Source organism: Prunus persica, chromosome G8, assembly GCF_000346465.2.
Source record: "Prunus persica cultivar Lovell chromosome G8, Prunus_persica_NCBIv2, whole genome shotgun sequence".
In the NCBI taxonomy this organism is placed as follows: Eukaryota; Viridiplantae; Streptophyta; class Magnoliopsida; order Rosales; family Rosaceae; genus Prunus; species Prunus persica.
Window position 1 is genome coordinate 1486448 of NC_034016.1, and position 25494 is coordinate 1511941.

The 25494-nt window shown below is 35.2% G+C and overlaps 2 protein-coding genes across 2 annotated transcripts; both read right to left on the minus strand.

Moving 5' to 3' along the window:
* Positions 8430-10492, minus strand: LOC18767781 (basic blue protein). The gene is made up of 2 exons (XM_007200058.2): positions 9685-10492; positions 8430-8963 (listed from the first exon to the last, which is right to left on the minus strand). The coding sequence occupies exons 1-2, from the start codon at positions 9860-9862 to the stop codon at positions 8764-8766; spliced, it is 378 nt and encodes a 125-aa protein (XP_007200120.1). The 5' UTR covers positions 9863-10492; the 3' UTR covers positions 8430-8763.
* Positions 13251-15188, minus strand: LOC18767161 (transcription factor MYB44). Its single transcript, XM_007201075.2, has 2 exons — positions 14746-15188; positions 13251-14456 (listed from the first exon to the last, which is right to left on the minus strand). Exons 1-2 carry the CDS (start codon positions 14891-14893, stop codon positions 13519-13521), a joined length of 1086 nt encoding a protein of 361 aa, XP_007201137.1. The 5' UTR covers positions 14894-15188; the 3' UTR covers positions 13251-13518.

Below are 25494 nucleotides of genomic sequence, written 5' to 3' on the forward strand. Positions count from 1 at the left end.
ACGGGGAGCCACATCTCCGTCAGCACTCTTATCCTACTGAACGATACTTGACATTGCCATGCCTCCCTTTCAGCATCAAGCTTCGAACACAAACGGTAGGCCGACATTAACCGAAAGGGTGCAGGGCCAATCTAAGAGGTGCATATCCAAATCTGCCTCATCGTGCCTGGCTGAACGATACAGTCAACCTGCCGAACCGTGTGGGATTCACCATCAAAATCTAACCAGCAAGTTTCAGCAGGCACCAAGAGGAAACCCATGCACACTTTCAAAATTCGGGCAGTTATCAAACGGCAAGTCAATGACGGCGTTAGCGAAAGCCCCCAAGTCGATGACGGCATCAAAGACACCACACCTTCCTAAATAGATCGGCAATGCCCTTGCCAAACGGAAAGCTTAACATCACCTCTATCGCGCCCTTTCCGATCGGAAGGTTTGCGTCACCTCCGCGAGCACCATCTCAAACGGGTGATGTCACACCTGCCATTCGGCAGGCGTCGCACTGAAGGTAGGAGACTGCCCCAAAAATCCATCAAATTGATATGGGTCTGCCACTATTCCAATATATATATATATATATATAATAAAAAGGGCCAGCTCAGCTATAGAGTCACAACCCAAAAAAAAATGATATTATTATTATTATTTCCTAAAATAATAATAAAAAATACACATTTGCATTTCTTTCCTTCAGCACCTTTGTGCCTTTGGCAACCTCCTTTGTCTTCGGTACTCCCGTGCCCTTAGCAACTTTTCAAGTTTTCATACCCTTTGACAATTTTCCTTGCGACACGCAAGTTTTATTAGGCCTCATCATTTGGTCCGCGGGCTCATGGGCCGATGGGGGCCCGCTTGGCCCATCGAAAAAAAATCTCAGCCCGTTATGGGCTTTGAGATGGCCGAGCCCGCCTTGGGCCGGGCTAGGCTTGGGCTTGGGTGTCTAAAGCCCAGCCCAATTAAGCCCAAGAAAGCCCGGCCCAGCCCGCCCACGAATGCCCGGCCCGTTAGGCCCGCATACATATATAATTATGTACAAATAAGAGTTTAGGTTTAGGATTATATCACTTAAATCACATACATAATTTGTTTAATTTCATTTACTTTTCTTTACTCATTCCTAGTTTATAATTGGATGATTAGCACATTAATTTGTGTCAATTATTAATTCAACAATTATATATAAGATGAACAACATATCACATCACCAAATATAATCATATCACGAAACATAATCGTACCACCAAATATAATCATGCTTTTCTTGAACACATCACCAAATATTTGCATATTTATTCATACCATCCTTTAAAAAATTATTTTTTTGATACTTATTATTTTTTTAAATTATTTCTTAAAACGTATTACGATCTAATTATGTAATAACCTCAAAAATAATACTTGATTTTATTATTTTTGTGGAAAATCTTATAAGTTGTATGACTTTATTGGGTGTTTTATGAATTTGGTTTGATGTGAAAATATTGGAATTAAGTGAGTTTAATCTCAAATTTGGACTAAAATGCCCTTATGATTAAGTTTATGATTTTTTTTACTGAAGTAGAGCCCGTTTAGGCCCGGCCCGGCCCGATGGGCTCTCAAGCCCAGCTCATGGGTCGAGCTTGGGCTTTGAAATTTTCTAAAAAAATTTGACCCGGCCCGGCTCAAGCCCATTAAATTTGGGCCGGGCCCATTGACAAGCCCTAAGTTTTATGGAAGTGCCTTTGGCACCCCGTGCCCTTCGGTACTTTATCTTGCGACATGCAAGCCTTGTTCCATTAGCACCCTCTTGCTTGGGCACATTGCCTTACGACATGCAAGCTTTGTGCCTTCGGCAACCCCCTTTGCCTTCAGCACCCCGTGCCTATGCACATTGTTTTGCGATATGCAAGTCATGTGCCTTTAACACCCCTTGCCCTCTGGCATACTATGATGGCCTTTGGCACCCTCGATCTTCGACGTAGTATCATGCCCTTACACACCCTTACATAACACAATGGGGACTTACGAACCACTTGGGTTTTTGTTGCAAGTTCCCTCCCTCTAATGTCCTTCTTACCCGGGGACTTGGGGGACTGTGGGTAGTGCACTATACGCCCTGGATGATGAACTACAATGTTGCTCGGCCAGTGCACTTAAAATTACAAGTCCCCAACCAAGAAGTACTTTCTTACTCGCAAACTTGGAGGATTACTGTTGGTACTGTGACTAGTCGAGCAACTAGCTAGGCTAGATCAGCCACGTGCCATGCTCTAAGAGGTCATCACCTTAGTCAAAAAAGCCTTGCCACAAGTCACAACTAGGGGTAATGTTAAGAGTCCCACATTGGAAGACTACAAGAGGTGGAGACTCCCCTTTACTTATAAAAGAAGACTACTCTCCACTTAGAAAAAAGGTCTTGAGTCTTGGGTCTTGGATCTTGATCTTTGGGCCTTGGAATCTTGGGCTTTGTACCTTAGGTCTTGGGCCTCCTTCCCTTTACATTTGGGTCTAATCCCCTTGTACAAATGTAAACAAACATTGTCATAATGAGAACATCCTTCTCCGTGGACATAGCCCATTATTCGGGTGAACCACGTATACATTGTCTTCTGCATGCTTATTTACGCTGAATGTTACTGACTACATACACACGGTGAAGGCCCACGTCTTCACACATCATCTACCATTTCACATCTATCTAAGTTGATACTCACGGTGTACGGGATAGCACAATGTTGGATACAATCTTCCCCAAAGACTGCAAAAAAGGTATCAGTCATGCAAGCCAAGAGCTTCGACTAGCCCCAATAAAAAAGGACCTATAATTTGGTATGAGAAATGCCTCTTCAAAAACTTAAACACAAATTTCTTGCAAAGAAGTGACACGTATAACGCAATGTATGCGATGAATACAAACTTCATTTACGACAATCCTAATTTGTTCTATCAGAAAGTCCATTATTTGTTGAGGAAAGTATATTGCAAAGATTCTGCAAAATGAGATTTGTATGCCCATTATAGGATACAGCTTGGGTTGTCGATCTCGGATACAATTTATGTTGTAGCTCAATGTACTGGTGATCTTTCTAGCATACATTGTAAGACGTGTCTTGATGTAGCAGTAACTGAACTTCTAAATAAAATTCGTGGAAGGATTGGTGGTGGTGCATATTATGGTAATTGTTATCTCATATTCGAACTTTTCTCCTTTATATTAGGTTAAACTTAAAAACATTCTAGAATGGTTGAGGACGAAGAAGATGATTCAACCATGCAATCAGATTACTTAGAAGTTGTGTTAAAAACTTTAGAGGCAAGGTGGTTCATTGTAACTAAATGGTAACTTCCAAATTGCTCTTTTCCATTTGGATTTTCTCATATTGTGAGCCTGTCATTTGCTATTGAGATACTTTACCAAGGCCCGAAAAATGATGGATCCTATACCAGTTAAACTCATTCTAACTCCTATGAAATACTATGCTTTGTCTGCCCTACTACCAATACCTACAAGATCAGTACTACATATTCAACACAATAGATTGGTTGGAGTTCCTCATATTAGTGAGAGCTGATTTTCACACTCCCTTTTTGTCAACTTACACCACTTTTTATTTTTTACTACTTTTTTCTATACAATAAAAGGGAGTGTAAGTGGACAAAAGATGAGTGAAAAAATCAACCCCATATATTTTTAAGTAAAAAATATATGGGAAATTCTATATGAACCCCATTAATTGCTCTTTACACCCTATAATTTTTTACACCCCACTAAATTTTAATAAAATTTCAAATTGCTCATTATACCCCTTTTTTTTTCCTAAATTGCCCTCATGAACCCCATTCCTTAATTCATTGTGTAAACCCCATCCCATATCATACACCACCCACCGAAAACCCCCTTCCCTTTCAGACACACCCCATCTGAAATCAAACCCCACCCCATTTGATATCAAGCCCCACCCCCATTGAAAATTCCCTCATCTTGTAGACACACCCCATCCATTTGCCATCACTGCTCACCACCGAACCCCCATCTTTGCAAACCACCGAACCCCATCGCACAACCCAGCAAACCCGAACCCATCTCTGAAACAGAGCCATCACACCTATCTCTGCTCACCACCGAACCCATCTCTGTAAACCAACGAACCCCATCACACAACCCATCTCCATCTCTGCAAAACCGAACCCATCTTTGTCAAGTTTTCACAAATCCTCCGAAGAGCTAAGGTTTGATTTCAAATTTGATATCTATATTTACGTTTCTAAGTGTTGATTAAGCCTACGTTTGATTTCACTTTTGAAAAGCCAAAGTCTGATTTTGATTTTGATTTCAATGTCGCGGGTTTAATCGTTCGAACCTGGTTTTACGAAATTGGAGTTTAGTTTTGGTGGATTACCACCGAAATGGTTACATTGCTTCAGTGGTAGTCCACTGAATTTGAATCTGAGTTGTACTAAAATTGATTTTACTTTCGATGGGTTACCACCGAAATTGTTACCTTGTTTCGGTGGTAGTCCACCGAATTTGTTTCTATTTTTCAGAAGATTCCCACCAAATGTATTTTAGTTTTTCGGTGGTACTCCACCGAATATGTGTTCTTTTTTCAGTGATAGTCCACCGAATTTATGTCCGTTTTTCAGTGATAATCTACCGAATACGTTACTGAGTGTGTACTAACTCTCTCAACTCCTTATGCCTGAACCTATGTCGAATAAAACATCGACTCTTTTCAAAAGATGCCTTAATATATGTGTGCTCCAACTCTAACAATGAGTGTATAGTTACCCATGATCTGTCAAAGTTAAGTTGGCTTGAGCAGAGTTGTCGCTTCAACTTTGCATGTGCACTTTCCGCTCTGTTGATAACAATAATAAATTTTCCTGAAGCAAAAAAAAATTTCAAATTAACATATCAAAAGTTGACTAAAATACTTACCTATTTGAGGTCGTCGATCCAAGATGCATACAAGTGTCTGTCCATGTGGCCACAAACCTATCCTTAAATGGATTTAACCAATTGTCATGTATGTATTCAAGAGCTTTTTGAAATTCACTAAACTTAGACTCAATCTGTCGCAAACAACGCCAATATTCCTCCTCCGTTTCTGAACCAACCAAAGTATTCCAATCCTCATTAAATTGCTTCCATTGTTTAAGGGTCCCAAATAACTTCTTGCAGTTTGCCAACACTCCTTTGTTAATATGTCATCTACATAATAAATGTCGTGCTTTCGGAAATATAGACGTAATAGAATTCATGAGTGCTAACTCTCGATCAGTGACAATAACACCAGGAAGACAATTATCCTCCAACAAACTCCTCAATGCAATCAATGCCCATGTGTAATTGTCTTCCTTCTCAGCATTCATATACACATACGCAACAGAGAATGTCATATTAGTAGAAGTCACCTCCAAATTTGCAATAGGGGGAAACGATACCTATTAGTCTTATAGGTGCAATCCATGATAAGTACATATGGAAATGCACGCAAAATATAAATATTAATAGGGTGTGTCCAAAACATGTCAGTTACAATATCATCAGATGTCCTATGCCACTCAATATAATTGTGTTCAGATAACTTAGTAAGCAATTGTTGCATTTGGGTTCTCCCAGCAAATTCTTTGGTTCTATTTCGAATCCTAGCATTGTATATTGTCTTCATAGTTGAAACATTCATTGCATCTCTATCTTTAATGGTGACCAAAATATTTCTGGGTTTCACCAAACTCTTAGACATGTCCACCAACAAGGCATTCTCCTCTTCAGAAAGTCGCCCCACAAATGAATGACATTGAAGATACTTTGAAATAAGATGGTTGTGTACTCCACAAACCACCTCTAACTTCCAATGATCCCCATCACCAATATTGACACCTTTTAACAAGAATGGGCATCCACATTTCTTGGTACCAGTGTCCCTAGCACATTTTTTCATATCACTATTTGCATCCGACCTCATATCAGTTGTCTCACTAGACTTGCAAGACTTATAGTTACCATTCCTCTCACAAGCAAGTATTACACGAGGTATCCTCTTGCCCTCACCTCCATAATCTGACGTTTTAATTACAATGACAATATTATTCATTTTTCCTTTGCACGAGCCCATCTAAGTAATGCATCTCTACCATTGAATATCTACAAATAAAACTCATATTATTTAAACATAAAATTTGAAACATTAATGCCACGTTAATGATACTAAAAAGAATTTCAGACAAATAATTACTGAATAAGTTGTGAATTGATCACTATAATCCATTACATATTCTGTTCACACATTGTTGCCTTCAATAGGGGCGTCACCTTGTTTTTGTTCCTTCAATGGGAGTAAGATCAAAATAGCTTGCATTAAATATGTGGTCAGCAATAAGTTACTGAAAAAATAAATAACTTTCGGTTGGATGCCACTGAAACGCAGGTAAAAGTTCGGTAGTGAACCACTGAGCTACATTCCATGTTACGATGGATCTCCACCAAATATTACGTTCATGACCGGTCAAACCCACTCGAAAACGGTGCAACGTTTCTGTGGCATCCCACTGAATTTACCTGTCGCGTTTGGTACTGATGTGTTGAACGCAATCAACGACCATTATGAAATACTAAACTTGCAAAATGCCAAAAAATAAACTCGTACCTCATTCGAAGCCTCTCTAACTTCAATCTCACCCTTCATGAATAAATACAAGATATTTTTTCACCAATATAAACGTATAAATCTAGGGTTTGGGGTTTAGGAACATGATAGTTTGAGTTAAAAGTCAAACTATGGTTGCAGGAACATATGGGGGGTGTAGTGAGCAATTTTAATTTTAATTTTAATTTTTTTGTCCTTAACGGTAATTGTGTACAAGGATAAAATAGGTTATTCATCTTTAAAATTAGTATGGGGTGTAAAGAGCAAATAATGGGGTGCCAATAAAATCACCCAAAAAATATTTACCATGGTCATCGAATAATTGGCTTTTCTAAAGAATTTTTATTAAATGGAAAAGATTTAATGACACTCACTTAACGAAATAAGATAGGTTAGTGTAAGATCAAGAAAAGAATGTAATGACACGTAACGAAATCCAAAAGTACACTCTGAGATCCAAATTAATAGGCCTTTATCATAGGTATGGGCCTTGATAAAATTAAGGAAATTGTTACTGTGGGCCTAAAGACAACAATAAGAATGTATAAGCGCTTTTGGGGTGGACATTTAGGCCCAGTTTGGAATTGCTATCACTTTTTAAAAAAAGTTGCTTCTATTGTGCTTTGAAAATAATTAGCTGTAAAGTAAAACAGCTCCATTTTTTGGTAAATAATATTTTTAAAGTGTTGTTAGTACAAAAAGCAATGTCAAAATCGTTTGGTAAGTTTTAATATAAAATTATTGTAACGGTGAATAATGACTAAAATAGACATGATGTTAAAAGTGTTATGTACTAATCATGTGGTAGTAGTGGTAGTGATGAAGTGGAGGTGGTGGTGGTGATGAAGGTGGAGTTGGTGGTTGTGGTAGTGGTGGTGGTAGGGATGGCGCTTGTGGAGATGGTGGTAGTGACAGCATGGTGGTGGAGGTGGCAGCATAGTGGTGGTGGTGGTGTTGGTTGTGGAGGTGGTGGTGGATGTGGAGGTTTTGGATGAGGTGATGGTTGTGGTGGTGGTGGTGGTAGTGGTGGAGGTGAAGGTGGAGTTGGTGGTGGTGGTTGTGGTGGTAGTGGTGGTGGTGGTTGTGGTGGAGGTAAAGGTGGAGTTGGTGGTGGTGAAGGAGGTGGTGGTGGTGGCGGTGGCAATGGCGGTGGTTGTAGAGGTAGTGAATATGGTGGTGTAAGTGGTAGTTGGATGTGGAAGTGGAGGTGGTGTTATTTTTTAAAATGAATGATGGTATTTTGGGAATTAAAAAAAATTCATTAAAGGTTCATCTCTGCTTCTTTTGAAAGCGGCTTTGAAAAGCAACTCATAGCCTGCTTTTAAAAGCTGCTGTCAAAAGGCCACTGCTTTTAAAATAATCGGGATATTTTATTTTTACCAAGCACATTAAACTGCTTAACTTTAAAGGGAAGCAGGTTCTTGGTGAAAAAAAGCAATCCCAAACGGGGCCTTAAACCAATAAACTAATGAACCGAGCTAAACTAAGTCGAAAAGTTGAAATCTAGACCAGTTTGGTTATCACTTTTTGCCTCTTAAACCGAGTCTAATTTTCTTTTTTCTTTTTTTTAAAATATATATATTTTATATATATACCTTGGAGTATTATTTCTCAGGTAAAACATGTAGGTCTCCTCATTCTACATCGGACTATATCACTATTGATGGAGCATATATAAGTTTAATCAAGTTGGCTAAAACAGATGTGCTCTTCATTCTGCACTCAATTTTGAATCCCTCTCTTCGTAGTTTAGATCATGTTAAAATAAAATATCACTTATATAAAATTAAAAATTTTTTAAAAAAAAAACGATAATATGATGGAAAGTTGGACCATGCACATGAAGAGAAGCTCACCGAGACAAATTTTAATGCAAGTCCGTGAACTTTGGTTGCCAGGTTGGGAATATCTATAAAAAGGACACGAGCGACAAAGGAGCATCTAGTTTTATAGTTGGCCACTGGCTGGCACCAATGTATTGCCATTGATAGTTACATTCACACATTTATGACACTTTCTCAGTGTCATCGTAACACCGCCACATAATAAAATATGAGTATATATACATACATACATACATCCGACACGAATTTAGTAGCTCAGGATGAACACGTATGATATTGTATATCCATAGCTAAACAGCATTGATAGCAATCTTCATCCCAGACTGGCAATGCCCTGGAAAATTGCATATGAAGTAGTTTTGTCCCCTCCCTAGCCTTATTTGGTCCTTTCCAGATTTATACACCTTTGCACCATTCGGAGTTGTGCAGCTGCTGTAGCCACCCTTGTCCACAGCTACCACATTGTGTAGTGTTGGATCATAGTTGAATGCTGCAAATTCAAGTAATTAATTGCGCTGCAAAAATATATAAAATATATGTCTGGACCCAGTTTTTCTAAATAATTCCTCCAGACTTGTTATAAACAATTCCTCAGGCAAAGTATAAAATGTTTGGACCCATTTGGTATGGAATTGAGAAATTGTTCGTCGATTTAAGAAACAAAAGGTAAACTTTAAAAGCAGAATTTATCTTTAATTACTATGATTATGGTTTTTTTTTTTCTTTTTGTAAAATAAATATTTAAACTACTAGAAAATCAACTCTTTAATTCTTATAATTTTCAGAATATCATCTTCAATTCAAAGATCTAAATTCTCCAGAGAAAAAACTGTCATAGAAATTTTTCTTTATATTCAGAATTTGTCCTACTTTTCTAAAATTATATGTTTTCACATGGATCAAAAATTTTCTAGTACTAACTAATAAATGAAAAATAATTAATTAAATAACTAGCAATTATTATTTTTATTCAAGATACATATATATATATATATATATATATATATGACAGCTGCTTAAGGGCTTTAATAAAGTTTACATACAACATGCCTATTTGAAATCTAATCAAGTGACAGATATTATGGATAGACATGGTCAAGCTTCTTCAGCTACTCGTATTCGGTTTGAAAATTTTCCAATGATTGTTTTATATAGCTTACATTTTGATTCATATGGTATTAAGATCTCTCGAGGGTAGGTCAGAAACTTACAAAGCACATCGCCAGCTCTAAATTGCTTTCCATTAGGCCAGCTATCTGTGTTGAAGCTCCAGCCACCAGACTCTCCAACCTTATAAGTGGCTGCGTTGCTGCATCCCAGCTGAACCATTAGGCATAAAACTACCACCACTCCTATGGTTCCTGCACTGCCTCTTCCCTGCTCAGACATCTTATAATTCTCAAACACCAAAGCAGATCAGCCCAGCTTTTTGTTTATGAACCAAAAAAGGCCCAACCTAGCTTTATATAGAGGGTTTCAAAAGCTGATTTGTATTTTAGCTGCTTGCTTGAAAATGATTGAACGATGGCAAAGACAAGGTGATGACTTTTGGGACATGGCGAACAGCTCTGCATTATTAATCTGAGGGTCTGAAGAGAAGCGATTGTATATCCAAAAATTAAAGTGTTTACTGCATAAGTACTCACGTGCATTTTATGTAGCTCACCCGTGAACGTTTGCTGGGACCATATATAAACTTTTTCTTCTGCTATTAGAACTTGGAAGCTCAACTTTCTTTTATTTTTTTGGGCGTATTCAAGTTCTTTGTCAATTACACTTTGAACCTCAGTGGTTTGGGGTTAGAATTTCATCGGTAAATTTTTTTGTTTTTTTTCTTTTTATACAAGTAATATTGGAGAGAAGGGATTTAAAAATTGACAAAAATAACGTTTAAAATTATGAATTCTTATAATATATGTCAACTCATTTTTAATCTACATATATGTCGTATCGATCACGGACAGACATATGATATACGAACAACAAATAATAACATTTTTTAGGGAAATTCTTAACCTCTTACATAAATTAAAGGCATGAAAGAGACCCCGTGGCATCAATTTGTTGTCAGTGTCGATACAAATACATACTGGCTCGGAAAAAAATAGTGGTTATCTTGATAATTTGACGGTCAAAGAGGCCAATTGTATAAAATTTTGAAACATTATTAAGGCTTGTTTTTGCTAATTAGTAAAAGATAAGGACCTAACTATTAAATACCTTAACTATTAAAAGATAAGGACCTAACAATTGTATATGAAGATTTCGTATTGTGAGATATAGTATCCTAATGATTTTTCATACGAAGCACGTATGTGAGAGGTGATATGAAGATTTGATTTCATAGGTTCCACTACATCATTCTATATGAGGTAATTTAAGGGTTTGGTATCCTACTTGGATCCAATTTTATAAACTCAAAAACAGATTTGAAGTCCAAAGTCACAAAAATCTGTTTGGCCATAAGTACCAACTCGAAAGTGCCATTCCAAGTTACAGACACTAATTGTTATTTTTCCGACCAAAAAAAAAAAAAAACACCAATTGTTATTTTATTTGTTTTGGTACAAAAGAAGGCTAGAGGCCCAAATACGAGAAAACTAGCCCAAGACATTCCTTGGCCGAGTTATACAACAAATATTACAAAAAGCCTAGAATCCGCAGGGAGGAGGAATGGAAATTGTACAGCACATTCTCAAGGGTGAGGCTTAAATTATCAAACGAGGGCAACCTTTATTGCAATCATGTGAACAAATTTGACATTATTTCATTTGTTTTTATTTGAGCTCTATTTTAGATTTGTTTTCATAATAAATAAGAAATTGTCATATCATATGTTACATCAGTTGGTAACTAAAAATTGAAACAACGATACATTTATTAATTTTATAAACACGACATCATTTTGTCGCTAATTTTTCCACTTCTCTAGTTCCGATCATTTTTTCGTCAATTTGACATTTTTTCCGTATTCATGCTATGTGAACAATTTGTTTTATATTTATTTTTTAAACTTTGAGGGGAAGATTCTTCAAGAAAAGATCTAAACTCTTACCAAGTAAATTGCTTTGCTAATTGAGTAAGGCGACCCCACTTAAACAAAAAATTATTGTGATTTAGGGTTAAATAGTTGGGAAAAGAAAAAGTTGAGAGTTCTAGAAATTGCTATACTTTTGTGTGGTTGATGGTGGATGTCTTTGCTTTGTTACAGTTTCATTTGACTGAGTCCCGCGGCTAGAGTTAAAGTGTTGCTCCTCAAGTTTGGAAACAAAGGAAAGACAGGCTTCCCACCTAGCCAATCCCTTAATTGTCCCAAATTAGTTCTGTATTTAAATTAAAAAATTAAGAATCATAATCCAAGGAATTGCAAGTCATAGAAGTCCGTCTTGATGCAATTAACAATCATGACTAATCAGATTAGCAGTAAGTAAACCCAATACGTTGGCTTAGTCAAATATGGCGGTTTCTTGATTCAATGAATATTACATGATAAGAAAAAAATGTAATGGACATATACATATACCAAAGCAGAGCAGACATTCTTGTAAAGGGGTCAATCAATGAAAGGCTTTTGAAAAAAATTAATTAAGTCGTAAAACAAGAAAGACATAGAAGATTAAGGGAGCAAATGGTTTTCCATGCAGTAACATCATGCAACTAATTCTGGCTACCTCAGAGGAAGACCTATAAATTATGCCAAATTTCAATGGAGCATAAGTTCAATTATATTGTACGGTTTTATTTTTACATATCTCTAGAGAGGAAATTAAGCATTGGCAAATTAGCAAATGGCTTATTAGTGTAGTGGTTTGAAGTAATTGCTTCTTCAGGAAAAGTCATGGGTTCGAGTCCTGGCATTCGTGTAGTGTGTGTGAGTTTAGTATTCAGGAAAAGTCATGGGTTCGAGTCTTGCATCAGTGTAATATGTGTGAGTTTAGTATATTATTGTCTCTCTCAATAGGAAAGGTTCTAAAAAAAAAATTGTGACAGATTAAATGGCACATGTGCACAAATTAATCCTGACTATTTCCCACTGAATTCAGAGTAAAACACAAAAAGTAAGTTTCAAGTCTTCTGTGGAAATTCATGCATCACATCACTGGTATGTACAGTTTCAATATTGATGGCAAAGTTTAAAATTTCAAACTTTCTTTTTGATAGCTATATTTTTCAATGGCATTATATGGATTAATTGCTTGGCTGACAGATCTATTTTTTTTTACTTCACATGCAACTTATAGTAAAAAAAACAAAAACAAAAACAAAAGGAAATTAAAAATTGGATCCCAAAGAAGATTTGAAGGCTTTGATTGCACAATTGGAGATATGAGAAAAAGGAAAATATAGACATAATAAGTTAAGGACTAGTAGCTGTAAGGGTTTGCAACTTGCCTTAAGAGTGTGCCTAAAATGGGACTTCAAAGAAGGATGACTTTAACAAGTATGAACTTCTTTTCTGGAAAATTATGCAGAGATTTTTCTAAAAGTGATTTTCACTGCTAAAGTGAAAAGGCCAAAGAGTAAAAGATGCAGGTGCCCGCAGGTTCCAGTTGAAAACTATGAAAATGCCATTCTGCTGATGTTCATCAATGTAACTTGTCCCAAAAACTACACATACAGCTAGCAACCAAACCAAATCCTCTGTCAGAAAGAGGCAAAATTAAACAACTACAAGCTGCAGCTGCAGCTTGCATGGAGTATTTCAAGCCTCATGATTCATAGACCAATTGAAATGCTAATCCTTTTTGCTACCTGGCATTGATTGAAATGAGACAAATAATATAAAAATCTCACCAACAACTTTTATTATCCTTGAGGACAAAATATTAAAGATTTGATTCTTAAAGCCTCAAGCCTAGAGAATATATCATTTGGATTCTTGCAACTACATACTAGAGAGTATGTATAGGTCATAATATATTAAAACTATTACATATATATCCTAAACATCTGCATGCCCTTCTCCCTCTTAAACTACAAGAAAGTTTCAAAATAGATAGAAAGAGAAAGATTAAATTAAATGTGCTTAATTTGGTGCACGATTATTAAGAAGAGATCCCCACACCAAGAAAATCAATGAAGGGAGTTTCCTTGTGATGATCGATCGATTCGTGATCTTGGCAATCATGGTCGCCAAATTTAGCTGTGGCTGCAACCCTCCATTTTGCCAATGTCGATGCATTGTCACAAAAATTAGCCAACTCTTTCTTGAATGTCCTTCCATGTTGCTCAGGACGATTAATGTGATCGCCAAGACCGAGGCACCCAAAAGGACTTGGAACATTAACCCTCTTGTAATTTGGAAGCCCAAATGCACTAGTGGAACCTATGTAGCTGCCATACATGAATGAAGAAGTAGTCGGGTTATTTCTCCGATGAACGAATTGATGATCCGAACCTTTCGAGCAACCGGGAATGTTGTTGTTAGAACTAATAACATTGTTGAAGTAATCTCTTCTTTCCCTTCCCAATAAACCAACTGAAGATGATGCGGCGTTGTTTGAGGTTGTTGACATTGTAGCAAAGTTCCAATTGTAAGGGGAAGAACTAGTATGCCTTGAGTCCATGAACATTGTTGTCCTATCTTTATTTGGATTTCGGAATTCGAAGAACTTAGTGCTACTATTCTGATCAAACCCAATTGATGATGAAGATCTCAATTCCCCTTGAGATTTAAATTTCCTGCTTACATCAAAATTGTTGGAAATTGAGGAGGTGTTTGATGAGTGATCATTACAGAAATCTTGGTAGCTTCTCTTCCCACAAACTTTGGACTGCTCTCTTTGTCTTCTTGCCATTATAACATGCCAATGATTCTTCACAGCATTATCAGTACGGCCTGGAAACAGTCTTGCAATCAGTGCCCACTTGTTTCCATGAATGCGATGTGCTGCTAGCAGCCTCTCTTCTTCTTCCTCACTAAACGGCCTTCGGTTGATTCTCGGATCTAGTTGATTAAACCACCTCAACCTACAACTCTTCCCTACAAAAAAATTTCAAAAATAAAAACCACAACACAAAAAAAAAAAAAAGCAAAATTAGAAAAAAGAGGAGGGGAAAAAGCATATATGTCTATCACCTCCCAAATTATATATGTAGGGTTTATGAAGTTGAAAGAAGCTTATGCTGGTCCAAATTAAAGAGAATTTTAGGTTTGAGATTTCATATTAGAAAAAGATCCAGAAGTTGTCCCCAACCCAGCACAGTCAAGCACCACAACAACAAACACACAACTCAACACAAGATAGTACACAACATAGTTAGATATATACCTGATCTTCCTTGAAGCTTCTCAGCTATGGAGTTCCAGTTCTGGGCACCGTACTGCTCAACAAGTTGCCGGAGTTTTTCATCCTCGGCCGGCCTCCAATGTCCACGAGGGCAGCTAGTACTCTTTGCTTCATCTCCATACTCATCCATGGCAACGTTTTACGGAGGCTGCTTTATGTTTGACAAGGTAGCTAGCTACAATATTATATGACAAATATTATTCTTGACATGATCAATTACAGCAGAGGAGGGAAGCTTATGGCGAGCCCACAAAGATATATAGAAGAGAAAATATTGAAGACCAAATGGAATAAGAAAGTGAGGGGTCGGTTTAGGGTTATGGATGGGCAGTCACTTTTGTTGGTTTTACACGACACATTAAGCTAAAGCCCTCTAAATATGTAGATGAAACCTGTAGAGCCAAATGACCCTTTGCTTGTTATGTCATTGGCCAACAATTAAACTTCACCCTTATATTCCCAACTGTTTCTCTCTCCCTCTCACACGCACACACCCATATTTAAATTTAAATTTAAAAATAATTAATAGAAAATTAAACATACAAATATGTTTAAGCCATTGTACTACGTTAATCTAGACCTAAACATTTGGGCAGCTTTATAGGTTTAATTAAAGGGACATTTCTCCTAGTGCAGAGAATATGGCTTTGCATCTATTTTAATTAATTTATTATTTTTTCATGTATTTATAAACGAAGTTTGGTGAGCACAACCTTGTTTTGGAAAATATAGAGGTCCATTTCATTGTTTACTAATAGAGTAATTTATTAAATTTTTCTGTTTTTAGCTCATGATGCTTCTCATTGGAAACAATTTATATGGTAGATGCAACAGGTAAAACCATTTGGGGTTACATATATTAATGTATAGGGCACAGTTGATAAACTTCAAGCTGGCAAACCCTTAATTGGCTAGTAAAGTTTGTTAAAGCAATACATGTGCCATGTAATGCAGCTTATATGTCCTTAAAAGGATATATATGTGTTGTTCAAGTGTGTAAAGTCTTGATATCAAGAAGGGCCATGTAAATAGTAATCATATATACGGTCGTGTCGCGTAATGTGTACGTATACATATGTAGTTAAAAAATTATTATGTAATTTTGCTTTTTAGGTTAGCAGTACTGCATTCTTAGCAATTCACATTAAGCTAATTGAACTACAAGATTCTTCAAACGAGTGTTTTATGATCATAATTAAAATTATCTTATGTATCAAACCAACTTCACTAAAGACCCTTCTTTAATTTTGATCTGCATACACATAATAAAACAAAAAGAAAGAAAACAGGAGAGAGATGCTATTGGGGTGCAAGGCGTAGAATGCTTCTCATTGGTGTCCGTAGCATTATTATTAGAGGAACATATTAAGGTACTTAAAAGGTTAATTAGTGTTTTAATTGGGCACTCACCATGACCCTTCTGGGTATTATATATAAAGCATATATATTTATTTGACGACATGCATGGTAGATGCCTTATCAAAGCAACTTCAGTAGTTTTATGACCCTTCTATATATATACATATGTATATATATATATATTTTTATGGTGAATTATTTATCATGGCAAACGAAAAGAGAGGGTCTTTTAGGTTGAGGCTAATAATGCCGTGCAAGTACAACATCAAGAAAAGTATGGGTAAACCGTCTGCCTTTTTCCATACTCTATTCCACTCAGACGAGCGACAAGTCAAAATGAAAACATTGAAACATTTTGTGAAAAATAAATTAATTAATTAAACACATATGTTATTATATAATGTTGCTTAACTGATTGAGATTTCATATCCCACGAAATCAAAACACTTTTCTTAGCATCTAAAATATGCTTCAACTAGTTTATACATTAACATCAACATTAACCAATCACACAATGCTCCAAATTAATGTCCTAGCTATAGTCGGTATATGAATCAAAATTGGTGTGGATCTCCCAATCCAACAGGTCCATGCTATCATGTAATTTATGTCTTAATCCTAAACTCACACACACTACACGGATGTTAAGACTCGAATTCATGACTTTTCTTCAAGCGGTAATTGCTTCAAATCACTACTAATATGTCTTTTACTTTGTTTGAATTTCTTAATTATGTTTTTAACAAAAAACAATATTAAATTCAGACGGAGGAAGGTCAAAATCTGGACCGTAAAATAAGATAAGGTGCACCATCACTGAAATTTTAAGCCTCCATTAACGACAAAATGTGCTTAATAATGGAAGGAAAATAGACGAAAGGTTGATAGAGGGGGTCAAAAGCAGCAATATTTATGTTTTCCAAATCATCTATAAGTAAGGTTTTTTGTTTTTTCTTAGGCAAACGTAGGAGGCCCATGTGGGATTGAAGAAACTAACCACCATGAAGAAGTTTGGTGATTGATTGGCTCCATGTTTCCAGCTATCCCTTAAGGCTAATGTAAAACCAGTTTAACAATTAATTAGCTACATGTGATCTCTCTAGCCTAATTGGAAACTGTAGATTCTTTCCAGAGGATATCTTGCACGAGGTTTGAATTTTTTTTAATTTTATCTCACTTAAAACTTAAATTATTTTATAATAAAAAAATAATTAAGAATGACAATGTTGAATATTTTCCTAAAATTAAGCATGCGGTCAAAAGATATATGCATGGGGAGGAAATCCTTGAACGAAAGCCCTAAAGATAGAAGAGTTCTAGGCCTTGCTCTTCTAATACTACTAGAAAACCTCAAAAAGAATCATGAATGATTTGAGGACAGTAATTTATCCGTGGTCAAAATGGATTGGTCACGGATAAGCTACAAATTACGTCATTGTGTTCTTCACATAGTGTTGCCATTAAGTTCGGATACTAAGAAACAATTTTATTTTATTTTTGGTTACAACCAGTTTTTTTACAACATATATGGATATATTTGACTAATTTGCCAGTAATTTGACAATACCATCTTCCCCAGACCGGCTTCATCTTCTGTAATTATAATTAGGCAGTAATTTGTGTGAACACAGAAAGTCATAAAAATTGTTATCCATGATGGGTACACAATTATTCTGTCCACTAAACAATATAATGGTAGTTACGTCATGGTAAATAATGAAATAAATATATGATCAATTAGAGAAGTCGCAAACTAATATGTCGACAAAAGGGCCATTATAAATCAAATCAATACAGGTATGATTTTGATGAGGTATTCTTCATCGAAGCTGCTTCTCAACTCAAGCTTCGTCCGTCCCAACTGTTGTGAAAGGTCATGTTATGCTGTTCTTGAGGTGCATATACCAACTTCCCAATCTGTCTACTCACATATCAAAATAGACCGTTAAAGAATAGCACTCCTCTCTCTCTCTCTCTCTCTCTCTCTCTCTCTCTCTCTCTCTCTCTCTCTCTCTCTCTCTCTCTCTCTCTCTTGAACTCTGAGTGTGTATGAAAGAAGCTGCATATATAGAAGGGTTTGAAAGAGCTTTCAAACAGTAAATGCAAAGCATTTCAGTTACTTGCACAGCCAAACAATCCATTTCCTTCAAATGTCTTTATATGAAAACAATTATATACCTTTTTCTCTCACCTTCCCAATAGAAACCCATACAAGCAACCCAAAATCTTATGATCTTCCCAACCATACGCACACCCTATTGTAAACATCAACAGAGCCCGTGAAAAGTTTTCAACAAACCACTTTGACTACCCCTATCCAACTCTCTCTTACACATATGCATGATCAATGCACCCACTGTTCCACATCATACAAAACCTACTTTTTGCCTTGTGTGAACTCTACCTTTCTAATACTTACCCTTTTTGTTGTCCTCATTGAATGAATTTTGTTGCATTGGTAGCTCATGATATGAATGCATGTTGGCTTCATTAAATTCCCATAACATGCCTTCATAAACAATATTAATTTGGACAACTAATTGGAAGGAATTGTCACATGATAAACATGGTTAAAAGCAAAATCATGCTTTATAATTAATGTTAAAATCACCAGATTTATTCATCAAATGCATTCTCTATATATGATGTGTTAGGTTGTAAATGTGTCAATACTTTACTTGTTATGCTAATAAATTAAGTTTAAAGTGGACCCAGATTTAAATAAGTAAAAACCGTCACAACTGCAAAGTCACCTTTATTTTATTCCCTCTCTCTTTTTTCATTGCTCGAGTGAAATTCAATGTTTTCTGTTTTGGTTTTCTAAACCAATTCGACCAAGTAACCGTTGAAGCATATGTTTTGTTCATTAATTAGCAAATGTGACCTTGTTACGAAGTTGGTTTCAACTTTCATATGGTATAGAAACAATGAATCAACAGGGTCGACGTGGAGATGCCATTATGTATTAATTATGTTATATATATGAACATTCTTAAACGGCAACGAATTCTGAGAGACAACCAAGTAAGAGGGTTCTTAGACTATAGTGTGACGTGTTACCCAATACAACAATGAAGTAACCCATAAGGATTTATTTCTTATGGCTTGTTTTTTCTTTCATGCATGTCTTGTACAATAACAACAACCCAACGCCTAATAAACGGCAATAAAATACTGCGTTTTATGTAGAGTCAAGTACAGTTAGTTGGCTTTCAGTGGTGATTAAGTCTAATCCCAACAAACCACATTGATGGTGATATCTCTTATTAAACAAACACTAATATAAAATTAGTGGCTTGAGACAATTAAGACAAGGACAGTTTAGCTACCTTAATTGGTGGTTACCTCTATCTTATCTGGGGCTGTTCAAGAATTAACATTCTCTAAACTTTGTCCAATGTGTCTAATCTCAAAACTCTTAATCATACAGCACAAAACTCATCACAAAATTAGCAGACCCATGAAAGTTTTTTTATTTTTTTATTTTTTAATAAATATTTTTAAATCAATTATGATGATAATTTCATGCTTATACCTACCAAAACTGAACCTATCTCTAGCTAACTCTGCATATTGCCAGCTGTTGATTAATTATGATATATGTAATATGTGGGATGTGATGATCAACAAACATGCATCATCAATCCAATCAAATTAATTAGGTATATGTTGATTAATTCTACTATTGCGCAGCCTTTCAGTTGAGCAAATCTCCTATGTATTCCATTAAAGTATTTAAATTTAAGATTAGACCACCCCCAACACCCCTTCTCCTCAGCAAATTGATTTTGGAGTGGAACCTCAACTTCAGCAGGTTTGTCACGTGTGAAAGCCTAACGACCACATGTACTCCATATCATCCAATTTGTATTGTCCACGTGTTAGGCTTGAAAATTCGAATGTAAAAATAAAAATGTCCCATATTAAAAAATAATTAATGTTAAGATTACACCTCAACTTTGTTCATTATGTATGCATATGAAGGTTTGTGGCATGTTTATTGCAAGGCTATAGTATTTCTTTATAGTCGGGAATTGTTACGGTTAACGTTTAGTGATAGTATGACATCCTACCTACTAGTTAGGCCTATACATATTGCAATATGCCACATTAAAATATGTATTAAATCATGCATTTTGATTCTATAAGTTATAGAGGCTGTCCATATCATAATTATTATAATCAAGGAACGCATGTTTTAGTTGTAATCTTACCCACTTCTTTCAATAATTTGTTTCATGAAGCTACTAATATGTAACTTTTCCATACATACATGCGCATTGATATATATTGTTCAATATTCAAAATGGTTTATAACATAAGTGGTTAAGATCGTTTACATTGCATTCGAGGTTATGTGTTCAATTCTCTCTTTCCAAAATATATTCAAAAGGTCAACTTTTGTGTCTACCAAATATTTTTTTCTTTACTTCATACGATCGATACTTATCCTCATGGGCAACACAATTATTCACTATCACATATATCCTCATGGGCAACACAATTATTCACTATCACATATACGCAGGGTCAACAAGGCAGAATTAGGAAATTTTTTAATGAGTGGACTAGCTAAAGTTATTAGCTAAAAATTTATGATCATTTTTTTTAATTATATACTTACCATTTCTATAGTCCTATTAGAAATAAAAGTATATATACATTAAATCATATAAACCACGCTAGTTCATAGCTCTATTAACCAATTCTATTTTTTTTTTTCTTTTCTCTAGATACAAGCGATATTGGAGAAAGGAAAAATTCAACCTAGGACAAAGATAAATAATTTTAACTATTTGAGCTACAAACCCCTTGCAATTTCCAATAAACTTTAGCATAAAACAAATACATATTAGTCTTTAAAAAAACATAAACAAAACAAAAGAAGTCAATGGACTTTTATTAAAAGAAAATTTGACGGAGGGACCCATATTTAAAACGTCTTATGATAGTTATGAGAAATATTTGAAACAGCAATGCTACATGGAGTCCAATCCAAATGATCGTAAATTTTACTTGCTTGGTGTGGCAGAGAGTCCTCGCTTGACTCAGGCTTTCATGTTTTAGATGATAGTTTTGATATTCAACAACCAATAATATCCACCTTTGTTTAATGATGATGCATATAACTTTGAAATAAAAATAACAAACTGAAATTACTTGATCAGAAAGAAGAAAATAGTATTTTGGGGGAATGTCAACTTTTCTTCTTGTTTTTTTGTGTCCAAATTCAAATAAATCCAATCAGGTCCACGCCAGACTTGACTACTTTTGGGCTCAATAAAGCACTACTCATGGTCAAAAAGGCCACCGCCCCATTCAAAAGAGGCCCAATTCATCATTTTTATTTTTATTTTATTTTGGTTTGAGTAGGGGCTTACCCCAATATTATTATTTTTCTTTGTGATAGACGATCGATAAATTCCATATCATTGGTTTCATAGACTCATCAAACTAGGCATTGTCTCAAACTAGTATATGGAAGTGTATTTATAAAATAAAATAAAAACTAGCAATGAAAGTTATTTTATGGAATTAAAGGTCCAAAACAACTTACAATCCAATTCTAAATATGATTATGTGGTTAATGGGGTTAGCTCAATGAAAAAGGACTTTGACTTGCAAATCAGTGATCTCAAGTTCGATCTTCCATGACATCTTAATAGTGCGTGTTAAAAATTCTCCCTCCCATTGTCTATGTTACTTTTATTCAATATATATCTTTATGTGATTGAAGCTAATGTGCAACATCAATTGTAACACTAGTGTTTTTAACTTTCAAGCCGTAGACTCATGATCACCACTGGTATTATTTTGCGACGATTCTATGGTGATCACAACTAGTACAGTTTTTATGTACACAATATATTGCTTCACAAGAAAGGTACATTTTTAAGTCATAAACCGTACATTAACTTTCATGAAACTAGAAAATTTCTAAATTGGACACATATCAATTTATGGCCGATAGTAATCAAAGTAACTATTCTTTCATACTCAAAGTGGGTTCACTACTAGGAAAAGGGGCTAAGGCCATGATTTGCTTAGCGACTACGAACCAACAGTAGTCATTGGTGTATAATGGCAACAGTTATTATGCATTAAAGGCTCATAATATATAAGTCACAGTGACTCTGTGACTGGAAAACAAATAGCCATTAACATTGTATAGGATTTGCCCCCAAAGGCGGATCTAAGGCTAGGCTGGAGTGGGCTCCAGCCTAGGGGAACATTTATGAAATATTAAATATGGTCTTAATTATTATTATAGGTTTATTCCTACTCAAATAAATATTAGCCTATTGCACCAAATAAATATAGCTCACACATGCATTGTTTTTCTTTTTTTAATAAATTAATAATAGCTCAATCTAAGTAAAGTAAATAATAGCTCAATCCTCTATTTAAAATAAGTCCACTCTTGAAGCATATAGGAAATAATAAACGTCAATCCAATCTAAACCTATATAAATTTGATTAGAAGCAGAATTCACGCTAAGGCCCTATCAACTTGAGCTATTCTAATCATATTGATATTGACCTACGACCACATAGAGCAAACATCAAAAAATTTCTTCTAGCCACCCAAAACGCCATATTTGAACCTTGAGAACCTAGAGGAAATAGCTCTCCTCCTCTTAAAAATTGTACCAAGTACCAACCTATCTTGAGTGGGTTCTTCAATCTTGGTAAGTTTTTTTTTTAATTATTTAAAATATATATATTCAATTTCCAATTTTAATTGTTGTTGTTAAGTTTTTATGATTTAGGGTTTGAGTGAAAACTTTTGGAGATTGTTGATATATGTTTTATTTTTGCAACTTGAATTATTAATTAGCATATATGATTTTTAATGTCTAATATTTTTGGAGAATCAACTTATTATATCTTGTTGATAAAGAAAAAGATGCATCTAATAGAGAGCAAATGGCCATTGTTTTAAGATTTGTTGATAAGGATAGTTTTGTACGAGAACGTTTTTTTTGAGATTGTTTGGTATTTATTTATATTTTGTACTTCTTTGTGTTATATTTGCTCGTATTGTGGCTCTGTTTGATTTATAAAATTTTATTTACATTTTTGTTTCAAGAAAAAAAATGCTTATAATATATCTCCTCTATAAAATAAAAAAAATTAGCCTACCCCTATAAAAATTCTTGAATCCGTCATTGCTTGCGCTAATATTGTATTTAGAAATTTGAGACTTATAATGAGATTTTCTAATAATGATTGATGAATTTTCATGGTCAACACTCTTTCGCCACGGATTGTCTGTTCAAAATTTTGTTGTTCCTATGGCAAAGTCCTACGCGTATGGCTTGGCCTAAGTTCAAATTCCATTCAAAAGCTCTCTCTTATGCCTATATATAATGTCCAATAATTTACTACCACCTTATACATACAAACTCAACTTTTCTACTCAAAAATGATTTGACATTTAGAATTTTGTTATAACCATCATTACCACGAACCCTATGTGTCTTTATCTTTTCTATTGTAAATAATATTGAGTTGCAGTACAATCGTATTGTCCATATCCTATAGGTGTCCTTGAAGCCCTTCCAATACATTCATCTGGCATTTCCCCGCTACTCCATTTTAAGATGACTGTTCGTTTGTTTGTTTTTTTTTTTTTTTTCTAATCCCTTCGTAGCACATGTTGACACTGTTTAGGGTTCTTCTCCATCAGCATTGTTTTATAAACTTCTTGCTTCTTCTTTTTTTATCATAAAGATGGCATATACTTGTCTTGACGAAATGTATTTATTATCTAGCTTTCATGGCATATACTTCTCTTGAAATGCATTTAGCTTTCGAGGCATGTACTTGTTTGATAACCTATTTTATTTTCAGTTTTCAATCGTAGTTTTCATTTTCATTTTTTTTTTTTTTAAAGCTGAACACTGAAAACATGTATTTATAACAAATTGTGTTTTCAGTTTTCAGTTTTCAAAATCATCCTCATTTTTTAAAACAATTTGAAAATGTTTTTCAATTTTCAGTTTTGAAATTTTATTTCCGCTTCTTTTTCTTTCACTAGTTTTACATCACTGCGCATGAAATGTACTCCAGTTACAAAACTTAATATTTGGGACCTCCCGACTTGGATTCGGCCGCTTGATTCTTGCGTTCGACCACAGACCCAATCGGAACCTCCAAATCCAAAATTCACAAAATAAAAATCATCCTAATTTCAAAAAATTCACCGAAAAATATTATGAACTCTTTGTAGTATGCACTTTCATTCTATGATCTCAAATTCACAAATTGGCCACACACAAAATTCCATTTCCAAGTTCCACATTAAATTAAAAACAGAAAACTGAAATCAGTTGCCAAACAACTATTGTTAGTTTTCACTTTTCACTTTTTTTGAAAACCGAAATTAGTTACCAAACAAGTTTTCAGTTTTTTTTTTTAAAATGAAAAATGAAAAACTAAAAAATGAAATAGTTATCAAAAGTGCCCTTCATTTTGGACACATATCAATTTATGGCCGATACCAACAAAAGTAACTATTCTTTCGTGGCCAAAGTCGGTTAAAAGGAGCTAAGGCCATGATTTGCCTAGCCACGACTAACCAACAGTGGCCATTGGTGTATAATGGCCACAGTTAGTGTGCATCAAAGGCTTGTAATATATAAGCCACAATCACTTTGTGGCTGGAAAACAATTAGCCACTGACGTTGTATAGGATGTACCAGTATTTTATTTAGGGTTGTCTGCATGGGTGGAGCCAATTAAGGTCTACAAAGGTCACTTGACCCTTCTCACCTTTTGATTTTTTTTTTTTTTTTGCATGTTGCATTTGACTGAATTACTTTATTTACTAACTTTCTCCTTTTCTTTGTTTAAATCCTATAATAATTAAAGTACACTACAAAATCCCTCTTGGCTATAATAGTATCTTTTTTCTAACACATAAACACACCTCATAATTCTTAAAATTTCTCGTGATTTCTTCAATCAAATGAGCCAATTAATTAGACAAGTTTCTCACTCTCGCTATTTAAGGTTGATCCTCCTTGATAAAATTTCTGACTCCACCACTAGTTGTCTGTCACTTATAACGAGGTTTTCTAGTAATGGTTGATGAACTGTGGCCAATTTGTGGCCAACACCCTTTGGCCACGAGTTTATGTGACAAACATGAATATAGGCCATGAGTTGTTATGGCTTATAATGATGTTTTCTAATAGTGGTTGATTAACTGTCTTTCTAGTATCATAAAAACATAGAATTGAAAGTTAATGATCCCCGTCAATTGGTGAACATCCATATGTACATGTAGGCCCCATTTGGTGGGTTGGCTTAGACTGGTTAGGATGGGCTTTGAAGCATTGGATAGGACTAGCTAGGTTTTGAGTCATG